The sequence below is a fragment of the Piliocolobus tephrosceles genome, chromosome 7, assembly GCF_002776525.5.
Source record: "Piliocolobus tephrosceles isolate RC106 chromosome 7, ASM277652v3, whole genome shotgun sequence".
In the NCBI taxonomy this organism is placed as follows: Eukaryota; Metazoa; Chordata; class Mammalia; order Primates; family Cercopithecidae; genus Piliocolobus; species Piliocolobus tephrosceles.
The window spans coordinates 79,658,865-79,681,602 of record NC_045440.1 but is presented as its reverse complement, the minus strand read 5'-3'; the positions used below and the strand labels follow the sequence as shown (position 1 = coordinate 79,681,602).

General features: G+C 35.1%; 1 protein-coding gene across 2 annotated transcripts in view; it reads right to left on the bottom strand.

The window, feature by feature from the left end:
- Positions 1–1,182: 1,182 nt before the first annotated feature.
- The window catches only part of ZC2HC1A (zinc finger C2HC-type containing 1A), a 54,227-nt gene continuing 32,671 nt past the window's right edge, over positions 1,183–22,738 (bottom strand). Inside the window, exons 8-10 of one of the 2 annotated variants that reach the window (XM_023227745.1) lie at positions 11,144–11,260; positions 7,919–8,026; positions 1,183–3,581 (exon numbers count right to left, since the gene is read on the bottom strand). In XM_023227745.1, the coding sequence (XP_023083513.1) occupies positions 3,416–3,581; positions 7,919–8,026; positions 11,144–11,260 (391 nt within the window). In that variant the 3' untranslated portion in view covers positions 1,183–3,415. The remainder of the gene's footprint in view (positions 3,582–7,918; positions 8,027–11,143; positions 11,261–22,738) is intronic. The other variant, XM_023227746.1, reaches the window with a different exon arrangement.

Below are 22,738 nucleotides of genomic sequence, written 5' to 3'. Positions count from 1 at the left end.
TGTGTTAGATAATGTTAAATTAGACCAGAGGATTGGGGAAAAAAAGATCCTTATCTTAAATGAGACTATAACCTACTAAACTGTGGTAGAACTAAGATGAAATATTAAAGTAATATTTCAAGGAGTATTTACTAACCCATGTAATGTCCATAAGTGACATGCTTGAGACGCATAATTTTGCTAACAAAATATCGTGAAGTGTAATTATTAAATATCTCTAACAATTACTGCAATCCTGGTGCCCCAGTAGAGCTGGGCCAAATTTCTAAGATATAAACACATTATTAAAATCACAACAAAACAAAGAAAACTACCCTTATAAATCTCTGTAATTTCGTGTCGTCAAAAAAAATCATATGTATATTGCTGAGAGGCCTTTAAAAATAATAGGCCAGTAATATTATGAAATAATTATCCAAATGCACCCTCTAGTGGCTAAAAAGCAATTCACATACAAGCTAAGTAAAACTGTTTAAAAAAGGAGCATTGAGTAACATTTAACTGAAATTTTTCTAAATGAAAATAAAAATTATTGTGGCTTTAATTTATCCACACTTCTATTTAATAATACAGTCATTTGAAAAAAAAATCAACCTATCTCAATATTAAAAAATACCATGTAAAATACATACACATTCAATGAAAATAAATACCCAAGCATTCTGATGAGTCTTTGTTATCTGTGTTTTCTAAAATTTTTTCATCTCCAGAGTTTCTACTCATGGTTAAGTGTTCCCCTCTAACCTAAGGAAAAAAATTAAACATGTCTAATCTGAAATTTTCACTAAATTCCTTTTTAATTTTAAATATGATGGTCTAAAATACTAAATATTCATCACAGACAACTTTTGCCATTAAACTGCATAGTTCTTAACTAGAAATGTCCATGTTTCCTATTAACCTTGACATCACAAATGTTTGTGATTGTTAAATATATTGTCTATGAAAATAATGCCTTAAAATACTTGTAACAAAAACATTTCTAACACTTTGATGTCAGAAAGCACTTCAATAAAATGGTAATACATTTTAAAAAGCTGATGGCGTAAGAATACAGCCAATGAAGAGCTACTTTTTATTTGTAAAAATCTGTATTTTTGACTTCAAATATTGTATTTATATTTCGTTGGGTTCCTATCTTTCTATGTATGACTAAAAGACATCAGTGAATACGAACTAGCATTTTTATGCTTCATGTCTTTATTGAATAGGTTTAAATATGAAGACATTATTGGTGAAAAAACAAAAAAACAAACATATAGTGGACAAGAAATAATAGTCACCACAATCATCTTACTTTTTCAACCTAACACATTTCAGAATACACAAGCAATTTTTACACTTTTAATCTTACAATCATCTTTTATTCTACCATAGTGTCAAATACTTGTGAAAATAAATAAAAATAAAATACATGATGCACAGGAAGTTTTTAAAACTGAACTATTGCACAAATCAATGTGAGAATATGCAAGTAATGTAAAAATGCATTTAAATATATGGTCACAACATATTTCATAAGTCATAAATCTATTTCACCTACTGTTTATATTCTCTGGGCTCTGGAACTAGATGATTTCTTACTAACTCATCTCCATATGGTACATTATAACATTTATTTACTACTGTAAAATTCAGTGGGAAACAAATGTGTGCCAAGTATTTATCCGACCTTTCTTTGAACAGACAAAAAATTTATGGTTTTAAAAAAATACTTAAAAAAAAAAACAAGTTTTAAGTTCTTCGATTTGTAACACAAGCGATTTAAATGGAAATCTAGTATGTGCATTCATCTTCTAAATTCATTACAGCTTATTTTAGTTGATGGACTATTTGTTTGTTTTGACCAATATGACTGAATAAAGATAACTGAGGGGAAAAAGAATAACTAATCAGGAAAGAAACTGTAAGTAAAATGACAATTCCTATTAAGTTTATAACTCCTGCCCAAACTAAACAAAGCTAATGTTTTAGAGAAATTATAAGCCAGAAATTTTTACATTGTGTCTTATAGTTGATCAGAATCATAAACAAAAGGCTAGGAATTATATTTTTTAAATTGCTTGTACCTTTACAGTAAGATCAAAGCTCTCTTAGGTTTGATTGAATAGAAATTACTACAGAATTACTGCCATCAAGGAAATCTACTACTAACTACTATGCTATACTGAAAGTGACAATGATTAAGAGCTGTGTCGTGATCAGGTTAAAGAGAAAAAATAATTAAATTTGGGTGTATGTTTAATTAGATGTCAGTTATGCATTAAAAGAATACATTTTCAGTGGGTCCTTATTGTGATGTGAATGGTGTTTCAACATTAAACGCTAAAGATGAAAATATGAGTAGGAAAATTAGATATTCTCTTAACCTACTCATAACTACATTTACTTCCAAGAAAAAAAAATTCAAATATTTTTTATCTGCATGCTCTGCACTAATGATTAGGTTACCACAACTACCATGATTAGGTGAGGTTATTTGTTTTAAGATGCATTAGCATAATTTATTCTAAATTCAGATACAATTACATGTTTTTAAACATGTAAGATTTTGCAGGGAATTCAGTGCCTTCTATATTAAATAATTCATTTTCAAATACAGCAAAAATGAAATAGCAAATTAAAACTATCTTCATGGGTTATGGAAAAGGAAGAAAAAAGTGAAATCTAGAAACAATTGGAGGTAAAAAAATATGCTCAACGAATACATACAGAAGTAAAAAAAAGTCTGTTATAAATAGAATAAGATAGATTTGTATTTTTAGTCCTGTGTTTTTGAAAAGGAAATTGCATAATTACATTTTTACAAAACGAGTAGGATGTTTAAATTACATAATAGAGGATTTTTTTTTCTCTTAGTTTTCAGGATTTATAAAATAATTTGTTGACATGCTCTACAGGAGTGACCTTACATACCTAATGGTAACTAAAACCATTCTCTTCCATTACAAAATTCCCAGCATCTATCCTACTATGATACTATCTGAAGATAGGCACCAATAATACAAATGTTTATTCATATTTTTTGCTGAAAGTTATAATTATCCTAAAGCCTGAAGGGCTAAGCACTAGAGTATGAGAGTTTGTGGAAATGTACTTAATGTGCTTTAACAACAACAGAAAAGTAACACCTAAATTAATTGTTCCATCTGAAATTATTTTCTGACAGATAAGTGAGTATTTCCTTGAATGACACAGTCTGGGGTATCAGATATTTATTATATACAGTATATATACACATATAAACACACACACATTATATAGCCAAAAGATGATGCTCCAAAATTACTGGAAATGGTATTTTGAGTATTTTTAGCACAAAGTAACTAAAGGATGTGCTCTAGCTGTCCAAGCAGCAATAATCATAAACTCTGAACTTGGCTTTTTTTTTTTTTTTTTTTTTTTGAGATTCTATTCATAGAATCATTCTTCGAATGCCACATTCACAGCAAAACTTGGCCCATTCTACAGGGTATTTAGTCCCACATTCATGGCAGAATTTTGGTAAGTTTCCAGGTGAATTTCCTTCAATGCCTTTAATATTTCCACCATTAAGGGAAGATGCACAGTCTCCATCTGGCCTAAAAAAGTAACGAAAAAATGAAAAGATAAAGATCGTATCAGTAGTTTTCAACCCATAACCCTTGATAAACAGGGCATAAATATAACAATTATCCTGTTTAATCTCATTTTTAATATTCCTCTAGTTCAAATTTTTAAAAAAATCCTTGTTAGTAAATACTATAATTCTAACATTTTTTCTTTAATATTATATTTATCTGTGTGATGAGAATTTATCATGACTAAATGCAGTCATGCTTTCTGTATTAGTGTGTTCTCACATTGCTATAAAGAACTACCTGAGACTGAGTAATTTATAAAGAAAAGAGGTTTAACTGACTCACAGTTCTGCAGGCTGTACAGAAAGCTTGGTTGGGGAGGTCTCAGGAAAATTAAAGTCACAGCAGCAGAAGATAAAGGGGAAGCAAGCATGTCTTACATGGTGGGAACAGAAGAAAAAAAGAGAAGGGGCAGGTACTACACAGTTTTAAACAATCAGATATGGTGAGAACTCACTATCACAAGAACAGCAACGGGGAAGTCCAACCCCATGATCCCATCACCTACCACTAGGCCCCTCCTCCAACATTGAGGGTTACAATTTGACATGAGATTTGAGCAGGGACACAAATCCACACCACATCATTTTCCATCTGTTCTTTCTGCTAGGAATTTACTACACTGGGAGCAGAATGAACATTTATGATATCCTTTCTGCAAACCCATCTCTAAAGAGAAAACTAGAACCCAACCCTGAAGAAAGATAAGAGATCCTTAGGTTTCAAGTCTCTCTCCTTGGTCACAAGGACTGTGAGGTGATACCTCTAGTATTTACTTCAATTTTATTATTTAATGATATTAAGTTATTGTGATGCAATAAATAACAAACTCTTATGCATGCCCTCACAGGGAGGTCTCTATTATCTAATAACAAAACAGTAATAAAGGTAAAATAGATGCTAGATGAACTATACACCGTAACAACATTTTAGAGCAAAAAGCTTGAGATTATAAAGGTTTTATCACAAATGTCAGTCATTAAAGAAATCCAGATTCTACTGATGAAATAATTAATTGGAAGAACAGCTATTTGATTCCTACAGAAATATGTTTACATTCCCTCCTGGCATGTGTTCTTCTGAGAACATGATACTTAATTTAAAGTCCCCAGAAAAGGAAATCTTCATTGCTAGGACAATTATAAGCATGACACTGCTGGAAAAAATAAATTTCTTTTTATATCCACAGAGGTAGTTATTGAAGAATTCTAGGTGCTCCCCAGTTTGAGTGCATCTTTCATACAAGCAATTCAGGAGTGACAAAAACAAACAAACAAATGAACACTGAACTTTCCAATAAAAGGTACTAGGGATCTAAAAGAGACAAAAATAAGGCTAAATGTCCTGCATCAAGAAATATAACCTTAGATACTGAGAGCAAATTTATAGCATAAGCATAATTTATTTAAACCACAAAGAAGACCCACTAATGAATTAGAAGACATAACCCCAATCAAGAAAGAGTACCAAGGGGAAATACGTCAGCTTTATTGTCAACAATACATGTAAGAACTATTTCAAAAAATAAAAGGTCATTTCAGTGTTAGAGTATACACACTCAAGGAACTCAACACACATAGCAACATTAATAAATATCAAAACTTCAACCTAACTAGATATTGCCTAATTTCTTTACATAGTGGCTGGCAAATCTATAGTCTCAATAGTAGTATATGAGGTTTCTTGATGTCTTACATTTTCTAACACAATTCGTACTGTCAAGAGTTTTTTGGTTTTGTTAACCTGATGAGAGTGAAATGGATGGTAGCCTACCACTGATATAATGTACATTTATTGATTGCTTGTAAGGCTGAATATCTTTTCACATGTTTGTGTTATTTTTGCCATTCGGATTTCTCCTACTGTGAATTGACTATTCCCTATCCCCTACTTCCACCAAAACCCAAAGCCATTTTCTACTGTATGAGTTTTTTAAAACTTTATTTGTAGAAATTCCCCATAATTTCTAGACAATAATCTGTTGGTTTATGTATATAGTAAGTATTCTCTCTCAAGCTATCATGCTATTTCATTCTATCCATGGAGCTATTTACAGCACTAGTTTTCCTTTAAATATGATCAAATATATCAATCTTTTGCCATACAATCTGCATTCACTAAATTATTCAAGAAATCCTTTCCTAAGTCAGATGAAAATGAGACTTTCTTCTGTTTTATTGTAAAATCTGGATAGCCTTGCTTTCTGCATTTAGGCCTAATTTAGTTCACATGTAACTGATTTTTTTTATAACTGATATGAGGTAGAAAGTTTTTCTCTACATATGGACGGATGTCCAATAGCCCCAGCACTCCCACTTCCCAAATCTGTACTGCTAGTTCTGAAATGTGGCAAATTTCCAGTTACTTATGAGGCTGGGGTCTCTTGCTTACCATACCATTCTGATAAGAGTTCTGTTTGTCTACTCTTGAATCAGTATCACATCTTTTTTTTTTTTTTTTTTTTTTTTTTGAGACAGAGTCTCGCTCTGTCGCCCAGGCTGGAGTGCAGTGGCCGGATCTCAGCTCACTGCAGGGTCTGCCTCCCGGGTTTAGGCCATTCTCCTGCCTCAGCCTCCCAAGTAGCTGGGACTACAGGCACCCGCCACCTCACCCGGCTAGTTTTTTGTATTTTTTTAGTAGAGACGGGGTTTCACCGTGTTAGCCAGGATGGTCTCGATCTCCTGACCTCGTGATCCGCCGGTCTCGGCCTCCCAAAGTGCTGGGATTACAGGCTTGAGCCACCGCGCCTGGCCATCAGTATCACATCTTAATTACTGTGGCTTCATACATCATTCACACATTTTTCTCTTTAACTTGTCCTGGCTAATATTAGGTTTTTGTGCTTGGTATACATTTTGAAAACAACTTGTCAAGATGCATGAATTTCATTTGAAAATTTCACTAAATTTATACATTAATTTTGAGAACAGACAGCTGTACAAGACAGCTGCATGATATTAAAGTTTTTATGTTATAAAGAAGGTATGTAGAGGCATACCTTAGAGACACTGCAGGTTTGGTTCCAGACCATTGCTAAAATGCAAATATTGCAATAAAGCAAATTACATGAATTTGTTTGATTTCTCAGTATATATACAATTTTGCATTATACTGTAGTCTAAGTGTGCAACAGTATTATGTAACTAAAACAACAATGTATACATGTACACAATTTAAAAATACTTTACTGCTAAAAGATTCTAACAATCATCTGAGTTTTCAGGGAGTTGTAAACTTTCTGCAAGTAGAGGGTCTTGCCTCAATGTTGATTCCTGCTGACTGATCAAGGATGGTGCCTGCTGAGGGTCGGGGTGGCTGTGGTAATTTCTTAAAATAAAACAATGAAGTGTGCCACATTGATTGACTTCCTTTCATGAATCATTTCTCTGTACCATGTGATGCTATTTGATAACATTTTACCCACAGTAGAATTTCTTTTGAAATTGGAATCAACTGTCTCAAACTTTGCTGTTGCCTTATCAACTAAGTTTATGAAATATTCTAAATCCTTTGTTATTTCAACGATGTTCACAGCATCTTCGCCAGGAGTAGATTCCATATCAAGAAACCATTTTTTTTTTTTTTTTTTTTTTTTGAGATGGAGTCACGCTCTGTCACCGAGGCTGTAGTGCAGTGGCCCCATCTCAGCTCACTCCAACCTCCGCCTCCCAGGTTCAAGCAATTTTCCTGCTTTGGCCTCCCAAGTAGCTGGGATTACAGGCGTGCACCATGCCCAGCTAATTTTTGTACTTTTAGTAGAAACAGGGTTTCACCATGTTGGCCAGGCTAGTCTCACCTCAGATGATCCACCTGCTTCAGTCTCTCAAAGTGCTGGGATTACAGGCGTGAATCATCACAACTCCTCATCCATTCCAGTTTTATCGTGAGATTGCAGCAGTTAAATGACATCTGCAGGCTTCCCTTATGATTCTAATTCTTTTGCTGTTTTGCCAGCACATCTGCAGTTACCTCCTCCACTGAAGTCTTAAGCCCCTCAAAGTCACCCATGAAGTTTGGAACTTCTTCCAAACTCTTATTAATGTGTATATTCTAACCTCCTCCCATAAATCACATATGTTCTTAGTGGCATGTAGAATGGTTAATCCTTTACGGAAGGTTTTCAGTTTACTTTGCCCAAATCCATCAGAGGTGTACATCTTAAAAGCCATATTAAAAGAAAAAAAAAAAAAATCAGGTTTTCTACAAATAGCTTGTTACTTACTTTTGTATATGGTCCTTGGAAAACTATCATATACTCATTTTTATTTTAGTTATTAGGATAGCAGAGCTAAACATACCTGGCTATGTAGCTCTCAGTATACATTTTTCTTTTGTTTGTAAGCACACCTGGGGCAGGATTTCTTGCCAAACTAGGTGGTGTGGAATTTCGAGGTTTGACATTAGCTCTATGAAAAAGAGAAAAAATAATGGAAAAGCATTGAACAGTGAGCATGCATTTCTCAAATTACCTACTCACATGATTAGAAAGAATACTTAGAAGCTTCAGAGAAGTTCAAAAGATTAAAATCCCAATAATTATTTTAAATCTGAAAGCAAATAGCAGTTAATACTAAAGATAAACCAAAGCATTTTGCACTTACTAACACTATTCTGATAGTAAATAAAATCAACTAAAATATGTATATATGCTTTACATGAAATTTATAAGATAACCATTCTGAAAGACACATTTTTAAAAACAGTTTAAATTTATATTTCCCTCAAAACATATATTCTGATAAATGGTTATGGATAACTGTTAAATAAACACACAAGTTTCATTATTATTCTAAGCATACACGATGTAGTTAAAAAAAGAATTTTTTGCTAGTCACATTAAATAATAATACTCAATTTACGAAAGTTCTAAAAAGCAGCAACTAAAATAAATGAGTTAATATAATATTCCCTTTAAAGATTTAATTTTACCAACTGCACAGCCTGGGCTATCCGAAATCAGAGGGACTTCTGGTTGGATCATCCATGAATCTCCATTTTGAAACTTTAAGAATCAAAGAAGGTTTAGAAAGCTAAATGATGATGATATAACACTAAAAGTAGAGGCTTGGGAATTCAAATGAATTTAGATTCAAATGCCAATGCTACTTACAGTGTCGTGACAGTAAGTCTGAGTCTCATTGTTTATAAAATGATCACTTATAGAAAGGTTATAAGATAAAAAGTACAATTCATATAAACATTCAGATAGTTGATGCTAATACTATTACTACTGTTATTGCCACTACAAGTTAACATTTGTATAATAGTGCTTACTCCATGTCAAGTACAATTCTAACTATTTTGTCCATAGAAATTTATTTATCCTAATAATCCTATGAAATAGGTAGCATTAATAACTCCATTTACAGATAAGACAAATGAGGCAAAGAACCCCTAAGTAACTTACCCAAGGTGACACTGCTAGTATGTTCCAAAGCTAGGATTTAGATGTTCATTAAAGCATAGTTCCCTTCCTCTCTACAGAGCTTTAACCAAATCTTTAAATTTCACAGGTGAGCAGTGTTGTGTTATAAGAACAGTAGAATACTTTAAAAAAATACCTCCAGATTAGAGGTTCTTCAGTGGAAATTCTTCTTACTCTACTTGCATGGCAAAGTAGGAGAGAGTACCCTAAAATTGTAAATAGCTGCTTCCAAAGTACATCAGGTAATAACGTCCACTATTTTTCAAACAACCACTACAAGACAGATATGAAGCCAGGTACTACACATGCCTTACTTAATGTCCCCCAAATCTCAGAAGATATTATTCCCATTTTAAAGTGAAAGCATGTTCAAAGAGATTATATAAACTGTGAGGCTACTATGTGGCTACAGCAGTACTTGAACTTCAGTGGGCTATATTACAGAACTTATATTCAATATACAATGCTGTCATTCAAAGTGGTTGCTTTGCATGGTTACTTCTTAAATTACTTCTAAACTTCAACAAGCAAAGAATCACTCTGGTGCATGAATGGAATACCCTGCACCTCTTCAAATGCACACTCCAAGTTCATTTATGAAGTTTACTCTACTCTTGTGTATAGCCTCTTTTGGGATGTTGTAGAACTACTAGAGTCTCTTTCTAGAAATTCAATCTCTAGGGAATCATTGTTAAAGAATGGAATTTTAATAGGAAGAACACTCTTTTTTTGGGGGGGGGCTATATAATCATCTTAAGTGAATGAAATATACAAACAATACAAACACATCCATGAATATATACACATAATGTCACCATATCTGTAACTTGACGTTGTTCAAAATGTTTATATTTAGAGGAAAATATAAGAGATTATCATCATTAATAGCTACCAATATTAGATACCTGTCATTTATTTTTAGTAACATCTAAAACAGCCTTGATCACTTAAAACATCTTGCCCCATTCTTACACAGTCCACAAATTTCTCTTTCTGTTCAGAATCTGCAAAGCATTACTCTTAACTCTGTATCTAGAATCTACCTGTTACAACTCTCATTAATAATTAAGAAGGTTTAATTTTGGAATTCTACTTAATCCATCTTACTGCTAGTCACTGTTACTGTGAGATCTGCATCAGAGGGTTCTGACAGTAGAATCAGCAAAATGAAAAACGGCTCGCGGCACAAACTCTACCTGCTAAGGTTTATCACTAACTACTTAAAAATAGCAAATGGCTGCTGCTAGTATCTTAAAGACTTCTCCTATTTTTATTTACCTAGTTGAATTTATTACTACTTTTCATACATATATACTGAGCAGACTGCTGTAGTAGGTGTTGGTTAAAAAGTTAACTAAGTTACTCTGTTTAATATTTTCCACCATTAATAGGTAAATTGATTTTTAGGTCCTAAAATCATATTTAAAATGCAGGCTAGAATTGAGACCCAAATTAGTAAACCTTGAAAGCTCATGCTGTAGAGTTTCAAAGCAACTGCCACTGCCACACACTCTTTGCAGCCAGCCAAGTCAAAACTGGCTGTGTCATACTTTTTCCCGAGTTTGACTCTTTGGCAGTGTCACACACTTTCCCGGTTGTAGGTGGAATTTACAACTATCTAACAAAAAGACTAAGGACCCTTGGATTGAAAGTTTCCTAAAATCTTTTCTTTTCCCAGGCTTTTTATAATAGTTCACAATATGCTTATCTAAAAGATAATCTAACAATATTATAAACTGTACGAGACATTATTTTTCCCAAACTCTACTTTTTAAAACTACTATTATTAAAAAAATCCTAATTACTACTAAAAAGACTTCATAAAAAACAATTAAATGAGACTGCAATTTAAAATCTCCAAAAATTAATATTTAATGGAATAAATGTGTAATCTAAAAACAGTTTTATTTAGTACAACAGAAATGCTTACTAAAAATCAAAATGTTTTAAATCCTAGATTATTCAACACATTTTGGCTTAGAAATTATTAAACATTTTTTTTTAAGTATAGGACAGTAAAACTTACATTATTCCATTACATAAAGCTTTTAAGGAAATATCTGAAAAATATTAACCAAACTGAGTTACAAATACTTACTTGTAAATAGGTAATAACTCATGTCTTTTGATGGCACTGTCTGATTTTGTATCACTGTCATACAACCTTTGCACAAGTCTTCCCGTTCGAAGTGGAGGGCCTAACTTGTCCATATTACTATTAAAATATATAAAGGTGTACCCATAAGGCGATTGCTACTGTTTCTTTATATAAAGTTTTTTTTTTTAAGACATTATTCTGGTTTATCAGAAATCTACTCCCCAAGTCCTTAATTTTATCTGACTGTCAAGGTAAGAACTAATGTCCAAAAGAATCCTCAGAGAGAGTTCATACAATGTCCATTATTAGGTCTGAAAATTCTGACTACACAGGCTACCCTACACATCCAAACAAATGTTAAATTATACACAGCAGGGCAATGGAATCAATGAAGAAACTTAGGAAAGACAACTATTTCAAAAAAAAATCATGAGGCTATAAGTGAACTGAATGCTGTTATTCACAAATAATTTTTCTTCCTCCCTGAATTCATAGAAACTCTATTCTTCATATTATTTATTTCTGTGCTTTTTAAAATTCCAAAAATAAGGAATTGAATAAATAACGTTTACCCCATCTGACTTTCTAACTCCACTAACTTCTAACAAAAAAAGTGACTTTATTTCTGAAATGTATCCAAAGTAAAACAGGACTCGGCATGGAAAAAAAACCTTGGATGGCAATTCTAAAAATCACATGTAATAATGGTAAGGGGCCATTCCATCTAAATATATATGCACACACACACATTTTGACCAAAATTATAAAGGATCTCCACCTAGAGGATAGCAGGACAAACTGCAGGTTTGTAGGATATTTCACTGTTTTAAATCAACCAACCAAATAACTGAATCATATAAACTATCACCAACCAACATCTAGTCATAGTAGGAAGCAGGGAAAATTGAATTACGAAATTAGGAAAGAAACGTATTTGCCTATTGAATAACACATCACTGCTTGTTAACTCTAAAAGTCCATTCTTTTTACGAGATATTTGCTCACTCATATCTTCACTTATTCACTGACTATAAACCCTGAGCATCTATTATGTGTCAGGCACTGTGCTACATTCTGAGGATGGAGTGGTAAATAAGATAGATCTGATGCTTTTTCTTATGGAGTTTAGTGTCTGAAAAGAATGTGTTCATTTTCCTAGATTACAGATATCTAAGAGGAGAACACATTTTATTAATTTTTGTCTCCGTTCAGTAGCTTATACATAGCAGGCATTTTGTTGAAAAAGTTGATATTAATACTTTGCAGGTGGTGGTGTTTATGTGAGGATTTAAAGTTCTTAAAAGCAGCCTTCATTAAATAGATGTATTAAGTAAAATTTCTAAAATATTTTAAATTAAAATTTGTTTTTAATTTGTTAAAGTACTAAGAAAGCCATCTATTGGAATTTTAATTAAACATTCAGATTTTATTCTAAATCCTTAATTATCAAAACATTTTTGTTCCAGACAGTAGTTATCTAAGAAAAGGCATCTATGATTCTGGAAATAATGAGCAAAATTTTTCTTTCTCAGAAAAAAATTACTGAAAGTAAAATTCAGAAAATTTTTTATTATATTTTAAAAACATATTCCTCTTATATGATAAGAAATGGTAAAATCCTACATGTGATACAATAAAGCTCAGTTCAAGAAAGATGTGTAAAATATAATAAAAATCTAAAGGTAATTATCTAATTGAAAGGTAATTATCTAATGGAAATATTACATACATTAAAAGATTGCCAATATTTTCAGATTTTCAAAACCTAATTGAAGGACAGGTTCCAATAATGATTTGAACCATACCTGTAACATTCAATTCAATTTATATGTGTGCATATATATATACACATGTACATTCACAGCTCAAATGTTACTTAGGCTGAAAGTTAATGAATGCTATTTTTAGGCTAAAATGACTTAATAACGTATTCTAAGTTGCCATTAGGCTATCAAAAACAAAATCTATAAATCTCAATAACAATCAAGATTTTACATATATAATACTTTTGCAGGCCTTCAAAATACTCACAGCTGAATGAGTATGGTGACGACATCAACCTATCCATGATTTGAAATAAACTTTAACATAGGAAAAGTCGTTTACTGTTGATACCAGGAGAGTGAATTCACTTAGGAAATAAGTTATGTTAGTGTGGCTTACTAGGTACCTTGTAGGAGTGTAGCAAGTACTGTAGATTGAGATATAACAAAAAGATGATTTCTGAAATAATATTGGGAAAGAATTTACCAGATGGTATTTTGTATCTTTGTACACCACTGTAGTTATGATGCTATAAGGCAATCTTGTCCAACCTGCAGCTCGCAGGCCACATGCCACCCAAGATGGCTTTGAATGGTGGCCTATACAAATTCATAAACTTTCTTAAAATATTATGAGATGTTTTTTTTTTTTTCCAGTTCATCAGCTATCATTAGTGCTCGTGTATTTTATATGTGGTCCAAGACAATTCTTCTTTCAGTGTGGCTCAGGGAAGCCAAAAGATTGAACATCCCCCTACTCTAAGGCAGTTGTGAAATGTGTCATACCTCTACTTTTGATCCTAAATTCATCAATCCTACACAAATAATGAGTACCTCAATTCCATGGCAAAATTAGCTCCCTATCCAAAATCTTCAATCATTGTTATCCACATACGAAGCCAAGTTCTGGAATTCTAGGTTATCACAAGCATTTCTAGATCAACAATAAAAAACAAGCTCATAAAAATTTACATAACATTCCACACAAATTCAATTCACACACATCAAAAGACTGGATTATGAAAACAGCATGTTTCCTATTCATATAAAAATGTACTCAAAAACTAAAGACATTTACTTCTTAACGTTTTTAATAAGGTATGAGAAACAAAATACAATTTTTTAAATTAAAAAATGCTCCATACATGCCTTTGGTTGCTCTAATTTTATGTGTATTACAGTTGATCTCCAAAGTAAACATGTTTTTCATAGTAACTAATCTTTGATATATGATAGTTTCGCTACTGAAAATTATTAACTGAGCTATCCATTTAAACTGGTAATAAGGTACAACTGTGTAAACTCTAGGAAACAATTCAAATGGGGAAATATTTATTTAAAAGATCTGTGATTCATTATACTTCTAAAATTTCCTGGAATTAAAGATAATCATCTTTTGGCTGGGTGCAGTGGCTCACACCTGTAATCCCAGCATTTTGGAAAACCGAGGTGGGTGGATCACTTGAGGTCGGGAGTTTGAGACCAGTCTAACATGGTGAAAACCCATCTGTATTAAAAATACAAAATTAGCCAGACATGGTGGCACACACCTGTCCCAGTTAATGGGGAGGCTGAGGCAGGAGACTCACTTGAACCCAGGAGGTGGGGTTACAGTGAGTCAAGATCACTCATTGCACTACATCCTGGGTAACAACAGCAAAACTCCATCTCAAAAAAAAAAAAAAAAAGATAATCATCTTTAGAAGAAGGGAAAAACTTTCCACTTGGGTGTATTTTGTTGTTTTTTAAACAAATCTGTTAAAATTGACCTAGAAATTGATTTGATTGGTTTTTTTATATTAAAGGTTTTTTATTTTTGTTTTTTTAATGGAGATGAGTTCTTGCTATGTTGCCCAGGCAAGTCTCAAACTCCTGGGCTCAAGCAACTCTCCCACCTCACTCTCCCAAAGTGTTGGGATTACAGGTGTGAGCCACTGCACCTGGCCTAATCCACAAACTGTCTAGAAGCAAACAACCAAACACATGAGAATTTTTCCGAGTGCAAAAATAAATTTCTTTGTGGCATGATTCTATTACAGATCACTGGTATGCCTGATTAAAGTGGACCACAATAAAGATTACATACAGCAGACTTTAAACAATTGCAATCCACTGAAATAACAGCATTTACTAATCTCAGCGAATGCTCAATTTATTGAGCACTGCACCTGACCAAATGTCTTAATTCAAACTTTATCCAATCTGAATCATCTGTATAAATCGAAATAACAGTTGTCATACAAACTTCAAGTAATTCTTTCACTTGTACCAGATGATAATTCTATGACGTGCCTATAGATTAACAGATGAGGGAATTAATTTATCTTTTTTCACTTATTAACCAAAATTTTTTTGTTAGCCTAGGCATTCTGCTAGATTTTAGTTACAAATGGAAGCAAGGCAGACATAGTCTTTGCCATCATGGAGCTTACAATCTAGCAAGAGAAACAAATCATTACTTCACTAATTCTTAAAAAAAAAAAAAAAAAAAAAAGGAACTCTGTCACTAAACAGACAGCTATGAATGGTTCTAATTTAATATAGTAACATTATAATGTTCCAGTTAATATAGTTATATATTGGTAGAAATGAGCTCCACCATTCTCTTTCCAGTAGCTGGAAATCTTCCTTTAATCTGTAAGGATCTTATACAGAATGGACAATCAGAATTTGAACAGATGATTGACAGTTAAATATGATGTGGGACAGCCAAAAAAAGTTATGTACTCTTCATGGCATTATAAGCAATGCACAACTGACAAAATTATTGTACTCAAAATCTCTGCTTGCTTACAAAAGCGTATTTTCCATTAGTAACTAGGTATGTTGTCAGATTTTCTTGGATCAATTGTCAAGGTCTAAGCAGAGTCACAGATGTTGTCACAGTCAGACAACATGTCACAGCATGACAAAGAGATACATGCCCAAAGCTATTTAGTGGCAGAGTATGATGTAGAAATCTAGTCTTCTAACTCCAAGGTCAGCACCTCTCTTCATTATACCAGCCAGCTTTACACGCCCTATCTAGGAATACTGTGTCAGTACAATTTAATATTGCCAATTGACAAAATCGCCAGTACTATAGAAATACTGAAAAATATCAGCTTTTAATCTATGATCAACTGTAAGAGAAACTATAAACAACACTATGAACAAACATTATTACCTAACATGGAGGCCAATTCTCTGTGATATGGTAAAATGACTTTGTAAAATTAAAGCACATACTGTTATGTCTATACTTCACTTAACCATCCAATGAGTCAACTCATTGGAGAAGAAAATAAATCAGATCAATTCTTACCATTAAAAGATAAAAATGTTTTACTTTTCAACTACCTGATCTACTGATAATCTGTCTCTTTCTTATGGATAGCCTGTCTCTTCTTTTTGGAAGCACAACAGTAAGAAAAATCACTTAACTCATAAGATATTGTTGATTTATTTATTTTTCCTTTTCTATAATAATAATTATATTATATGCCTTTAGGTCTTCCATTTTCTATGTAGTCTGAGTTGAGAAGTAAAAGGTAGTTACTGTCATTTGACAGATATCTTTGTATATATTTCCCACATAAAAAACAAAATGAATGTGAGCCACATATAACTTATACTTGAAAATAACATGAAAAGGGGTGAGTAAATACAGTACTTTCATCTGTAACATCCATGTACTTGCATTGGGACTAATCAAGGAAACAACTTGATCCATGGAGAACAAAGAAAAGAGAGGCAGGATGACAGCCCACCTTGGAGTGACACAGAGCAAGGGGAACCTCCCTGGCCCAGGAAGTGGTGAGTGAACGTGTGATCCTGGGAAATCACAGTTCCGTGAAGCCACTCCATTAGGGCCTTCAGTCTGACATACAGATACGGGGAATCTTGGCAAAGCAGCTGCTCAGGCACATGTGAAGACCCAGGAACTCCAAACTTCCCAGCAAAAGTAACTGCAACTCCAGCAAAGCAGGATGTTAGACCCCCGTACATATCCTTAAGAAAAAGGCTGAATCAAGGGGACCAAGTAGGGATGATCTGCAGGTCTCACTTTCATAACACCTCATAGGATAAGACCCACTGGCTTGGAATTCCAGCCAGCCACTAGTAGCAGTTTTGAGTCTACCTGGAATGGAACTCCCAGGGGAAGGGACGGGCTGCCATCTTTCCTGTTTGGGTAACTCAGCTGTTCTGCAGGCTTTGCAGAGTACAAACCAACCAGGGGCAGAGAGGATCCCCCAGCACAGTACAACTGCTTTACCAAAATGTGGTCAGACTGCTGGTTAAGCCAGTTCCCAATCCGTTCCTCCTCACTGGGCAGGACCTCACAACCGGGACCTCCAGCCATCCCTGCTGGTATTTTCCGGCCCACAGAGATTTGAAAATTCCCTGGGACAGAGCTCCCAGAGGGAGGGGTAGGCTGCCATCACTGCTGTTTGGGTGACTTAGCCATTCCAACCAGCAGGCTTTGGAGAGCCAAAGGCAACCGGGACGAAAGCAGTACCCCAGCACAGCACAGCTGCTCTAGCAAATTGTGGCCACACTACTTCTTTAAATAGGTCCCCAATACTGCCCCTCCTCACTGGAAAGAACCTCCCAACTGGGACCTCCAGCCAGCCCTGCTGGTGTTCTCTGGCCTACAGAGATTTGCAGAGTCCCCGGGATAGAACTCCCATAGGGTGTGCAGGCCACCATCTTTGCTCTTTGGGCAACTCAGCAGTTCCAGTCTCGGGTTTGGAGAGACCATGCTGACCCATGGGTGGAAGTGGTACCCCAGCACACCACAGTGGTCCCGTGAAAACGTGGTCAGACTGCTTTTTTAAGCAGGCTCCCAGTCCCATTCCTCATCACCAGGTGGAGCTCCCAACTGGAGTCTCCAACCACACCCATAGGTGTTCTACGGCTGACAGAGGTTTGAGGCCTCCCTAAAACGAAGCTCCCAGGAGGAGGGGCAGGCCGCTACCTTGGCTGATTTATAGCCTTCACTGGTGATACCTCCAGCTACTGAAAAATCCAGGGTGACTAGTGACTGGAGTGGACACCTAGTATATACAAGCAGCCCTGTGGAAAAGTGGTCAGACTTGTTCAAAAAAACAAACCCATCTGAAGGTAAGCGACCGCAAAGACTCAAGTTAGGTAAGTTCACAAAGATGAGAAAGAATCAGCACAAGAATGCTGAAAACTGAAAAAGCCAGAGTGCCCTCTTTTCATCCAAGTGACCACATCACCTCTCCAACAGGGGTTCAGAATCAGGCTGAGGCTGAGACAGCTGAAATGAAACAAGCAGAATTCAGGATATGGACAGGATCGAAGTTCACTGAGCTAAAGCAATACATTGTAATCCAATGAAAGGAAGCTAAAAATCATGATAAAACATTGCAGGGGTAGACAGATAAAACAGCCAATATAGAGAAGAACATAACAAACCTGATAGAGATGAAAAACACACTACAAGAATTTCATAATGGAATCACAAGTATTAATAGCAGAAGAGACCAAGCAAAGAAGGAATCTCAGAGCTTGAAGACTGGCTTTCTGAAATAAGACACGCTGACAAGAATAGAGAAAAAAAGAATGAAAAGGAAGGAACAAAAGCTCCAAGAAGTATGACATTATATAAAGAGACCAAATCTATGACTGACTGGTATATCTGAAAGAGATGAGGAGAATGGTACCAATTTGAAAAAATATTTCAGGATGTCATCCATGAAAACTTTCCTAACCTAGCTAGACAGGCCAACATTCAAACTCAGGAAATGTAGAGAACCCCAGTAAGATACTCATGAGATGATCATCCACAAGACACATAATCATCATATTCTCCAAGACTGAAATGAAAGAAGTGTTAAAGGCAGCTAGAGAGAAAAGGCCAGGTTACCTACACAGGAAAGCACATCAGAATAACAGCAGACCTCTCAGTGGAAACCCTACAAGCCAGAAGATATTGGGAACCAACATTTAACATTCTTTTTTTGGGGGGCGGGGGATGGAGTCTCACTCTGTCGCCCAGGCTGGAGTGCAATGGCACAATCTCAGCTCACTACAACCTCTGCCCCCGGGGTTTGAGCAATTCCCTTGCCTCAGCCTCCCAAGTAGCTGGGACTACAGGCATGCAGAACCACACCTGGCTAAGTTTTTTTTTTTTTTTTTTTTTTTTTTAAATAGATACAGGGTTTCACCACATTGGTCTGGCTGGTCTCGAACTCCTGATCTCAGGTGATCCACTCACCTCTGTCTCCCAAAGTGCTGGGATTACAGGGATGAGCCACCACACCTGGCTAACATTCTTAAAGAAATTCCAACCCAAAATTTCATATCAGGCCACACTAAGCTTCATAAGTGAAGGAGAAATAAAATCTTTTTCAGACCAGCAAATGCTGTGGGAATTTGTTACCACCAGACCTGCCTTACAAGACCTCCTGAAGGAAGCACTAAATATGGAAAGAAAAGACAATTACAAGCCACTACAAAAACACAATGAAGTACACAGACCAGTAATACTATAAAACTTAGTTACATAAACAAGTCTGCAAAATAACCAGCTAGCATCATTATGACAGGATCAAATCCCACACACATCAATACTAATCTTAAATGTAATGAGCTAAATGACACAATTAAAAGACACAGAGTGGCAAGTCTGATAAAGAACCACGACCCATTGGTATGCTGTCTTCAAGAGACCCATCTCACATGCAATGATACACATGGGATCAAAATAAAGGGATGGAGAAAAATTTACCAAGCAAATGGAAAACAGAAAAAAGCAGGGTTGTAATCCTAATTTCTGACAAAACAGACTTTACACCAACAACAAGAAGGGTATTACATAATGGTAAAGGGTTCAATTTGACAACCAAAGTTAACTATCCTAAATACAAACGCGCCCAACACAGGAGTACTCAGATTCATAAACCAAGTTCTTAGAGACCTTCAATGAGACTTAAGACTCTTACACAATGATAGTGAGAGACTTTAACACCTCACTGACAATATTAGACAGATTATCAAGACAGAAAATTAACAAATATATATTTAGGATGTGAACTCAGCACTGGATCAAATGGACCTGATAGATATTTACAGAACTCTATACCCCAAAACAACAGAATACAGTGTTCTTATCACCATCTGGTACATACTCTAAAACTGATCACATGGGCCTGGTGCGGTGGCTCACGCCAGTAATCCTAACACTTTGGGAGGCCGATATAGGCAGATGACCTGAGGTTAGGGCTTCGAGACTGGCCTGGCCAACATGGGGAAACCCCATCTCTACTAAAAATACAAAAATTAGCCAGGTGTGATGGCACATCCCTGTAATTCCAGCTGGTCAAGAAGCTGAGGCAGAAGAATTGCTTGAACCCAGAGGCAGAGGTTGCAGTGAGCCAAGACCATGCCATGGCACTATAGCCTGGGTGACATAGTGAAACTCCATCTCAAAAATAAAATAAAATAAAAGTGATCAAACAATTGGATGTAAAACATCCTCAGTAAAAGCAAAAGAACTGAAATCATAACAAATATTCTCTCAAACCACAGAACAATTAAATTAGAAATCAAGATTAAGAAATTAACTCAAAACCATACAACTACATAGAAACTGAATAACCTCCTGAATGATTTTTGGATAAATAATGAAATTAAGGCAGAAATCAGGAAGTTCTTTGAAACTATAGAGTACAAAGAAACAACACACCAGAATCTCTAGAACACAGCTAAGGTACTGTGAAGGGGGAAATTTATAGGACTAAATGTCTACATCAAAAGTTAGAAAGATCTCAAGTTAACAACCTAAGATCACAACTAAAAGTACGAGAAAACCAAGAACAAACAAATCCCAAAGCTAGCAGAAGACAAGAAACAGTCAAAATCAGAGCTAAACTGAAGAAGATACATGAAAAACCATTCAAAAGATCAAGGAATCTAGGAGCTGTTATCTAAAAACATTCATAAAATATAGGCTGCTAGTTACACTAAAAAGAAGAAAATAGAGAGTATTCAAATAAACACAATCAGAAATGACAAGAGGGATATTACCACTTGACCCCATAGAAATACAAGTCATCAGAGAATATTATGAACAGCTCAATACACATAAACTAGAAAATCTAGAAGAAATGGATACATTTCTGGACACATACACCCTCCCAAGACTGAACCAGGAAGAAACTGAATCCCTGAACAGACAAATAATGAGTTCTGAAACTGTGGCAGTAATAAATAGCCTACCAACCAAAAAAAGTCCAGGACCAGATGGATTCACAGCTGAATTCTACTAGATGTACAAAGAACTGGTACAATTCCTACTGATACTATTCCAAAAAATTGAGGAGGGACTCGACTCTAGCTCATTCTATGAGGCCAGCATCACCCTGATACCAAAACCGGGCAGAGATACAACAAAAAAAGGAAACTTTAGGCCAATAACCTCGATAAACATCAATGCAAAAATCCTCAACAAACTACTAGCCAATCAAATCCAGCAGCACATCAAAAAGCTTAGCCACCAGGATCAAGTAAGCTTCACCCCTGGGATGCAAAGTTGATTCTGCATATGCAAATCAATAAATGCTATTCATCACCACAGAACTAAAGACAAAAACCATATGATTCTCTTAACAGATGAAGAAAAGGTTTTCAATAAAATTCAACATCCCTTCATGTTAAAAACTCTCAATAAACTAGGTATTGCAGGAACATACCTCAAAATAATAAGAGCCATTTATGATGAACCCACAGCCAACACCATACTGAATGGGCAAAAGCTGGAAGTATTCCCCCTCGAAAACTTGCACAAGACAAAGATGCCCTCTCTCATCACTCCTATTCAACATAGTATTGGAAATTCTGGCCAGTGCAATCAGGCAAGAGAAAGAAATAAAGGGGCTTCCCAATAGGAAGAGAGGAAGTCAAACTATCCCTGATGGCAGATAACATGATCCTATATCTAGAAAACCCCATTCTATCAGCTCAAAAGCTTCTTAACCTGATAAGCAACTTTAGCAAAGTCTCAGGATTCAAAATCAATGTGCAACAATCACTAGCATTCCTATACACTAACAACAGTTAAGCAGAAAGCCTAATCAGGAACAATCTCCCATTCACAACTGCCACAAAAAGAATAAAATACCTAAGAATACAGGTAACTGGGGAGGTAAAAGATCTATACGAGGAGGACTACAAGCCAGTGCTCAAAGAAATTAAAGATGACACAAATAAATGAAAAAATATTCCATGCTCATGGATAGGGAGAATCAATATCATTAAAATGGCGATACTGCCTAAAGCAATTTCTAGATTCAATGCTATTCCCATTAAACTATCAGTGACATTCTTCACAGAACCAGAGAAAACTATTTCAAAATTAATATAGAATAAAAAATGAGTCTAACTAACCAAGGCAATTCTAAGCAAAAAGAACAATGCCGGAGGCATCATGCTGCCTGACTTCAAGCTATACTACAGGGCTACAGTAACCAAAACAGGATGGTACTGGAACACAGACCAGTGGAACAGAATAGTGAGTCCAGAAGTAAGACCACACACCTACTACTATCTGATATTTGACAAATCTGACAAAAATAAGCAATGGAAAAAGAATTCCCTATTTAATAAAAGGTGCTGGGATAATTGGCTAGCAATATGCAGAAGATTGAAACTGGATCCCTTCCTTCCACCATATACAAAAATTAACACAAGATGGATTAAAGACTAATGTAAAACCCAAAACTATAAAAACCCTGGAAGACAACCTAGTCAATACCATTCAGGGCATAGGCAGCAGCAAAGATTTTATAATGAAGATGCCAAAAGCAATTGCAACAAAACACAAATG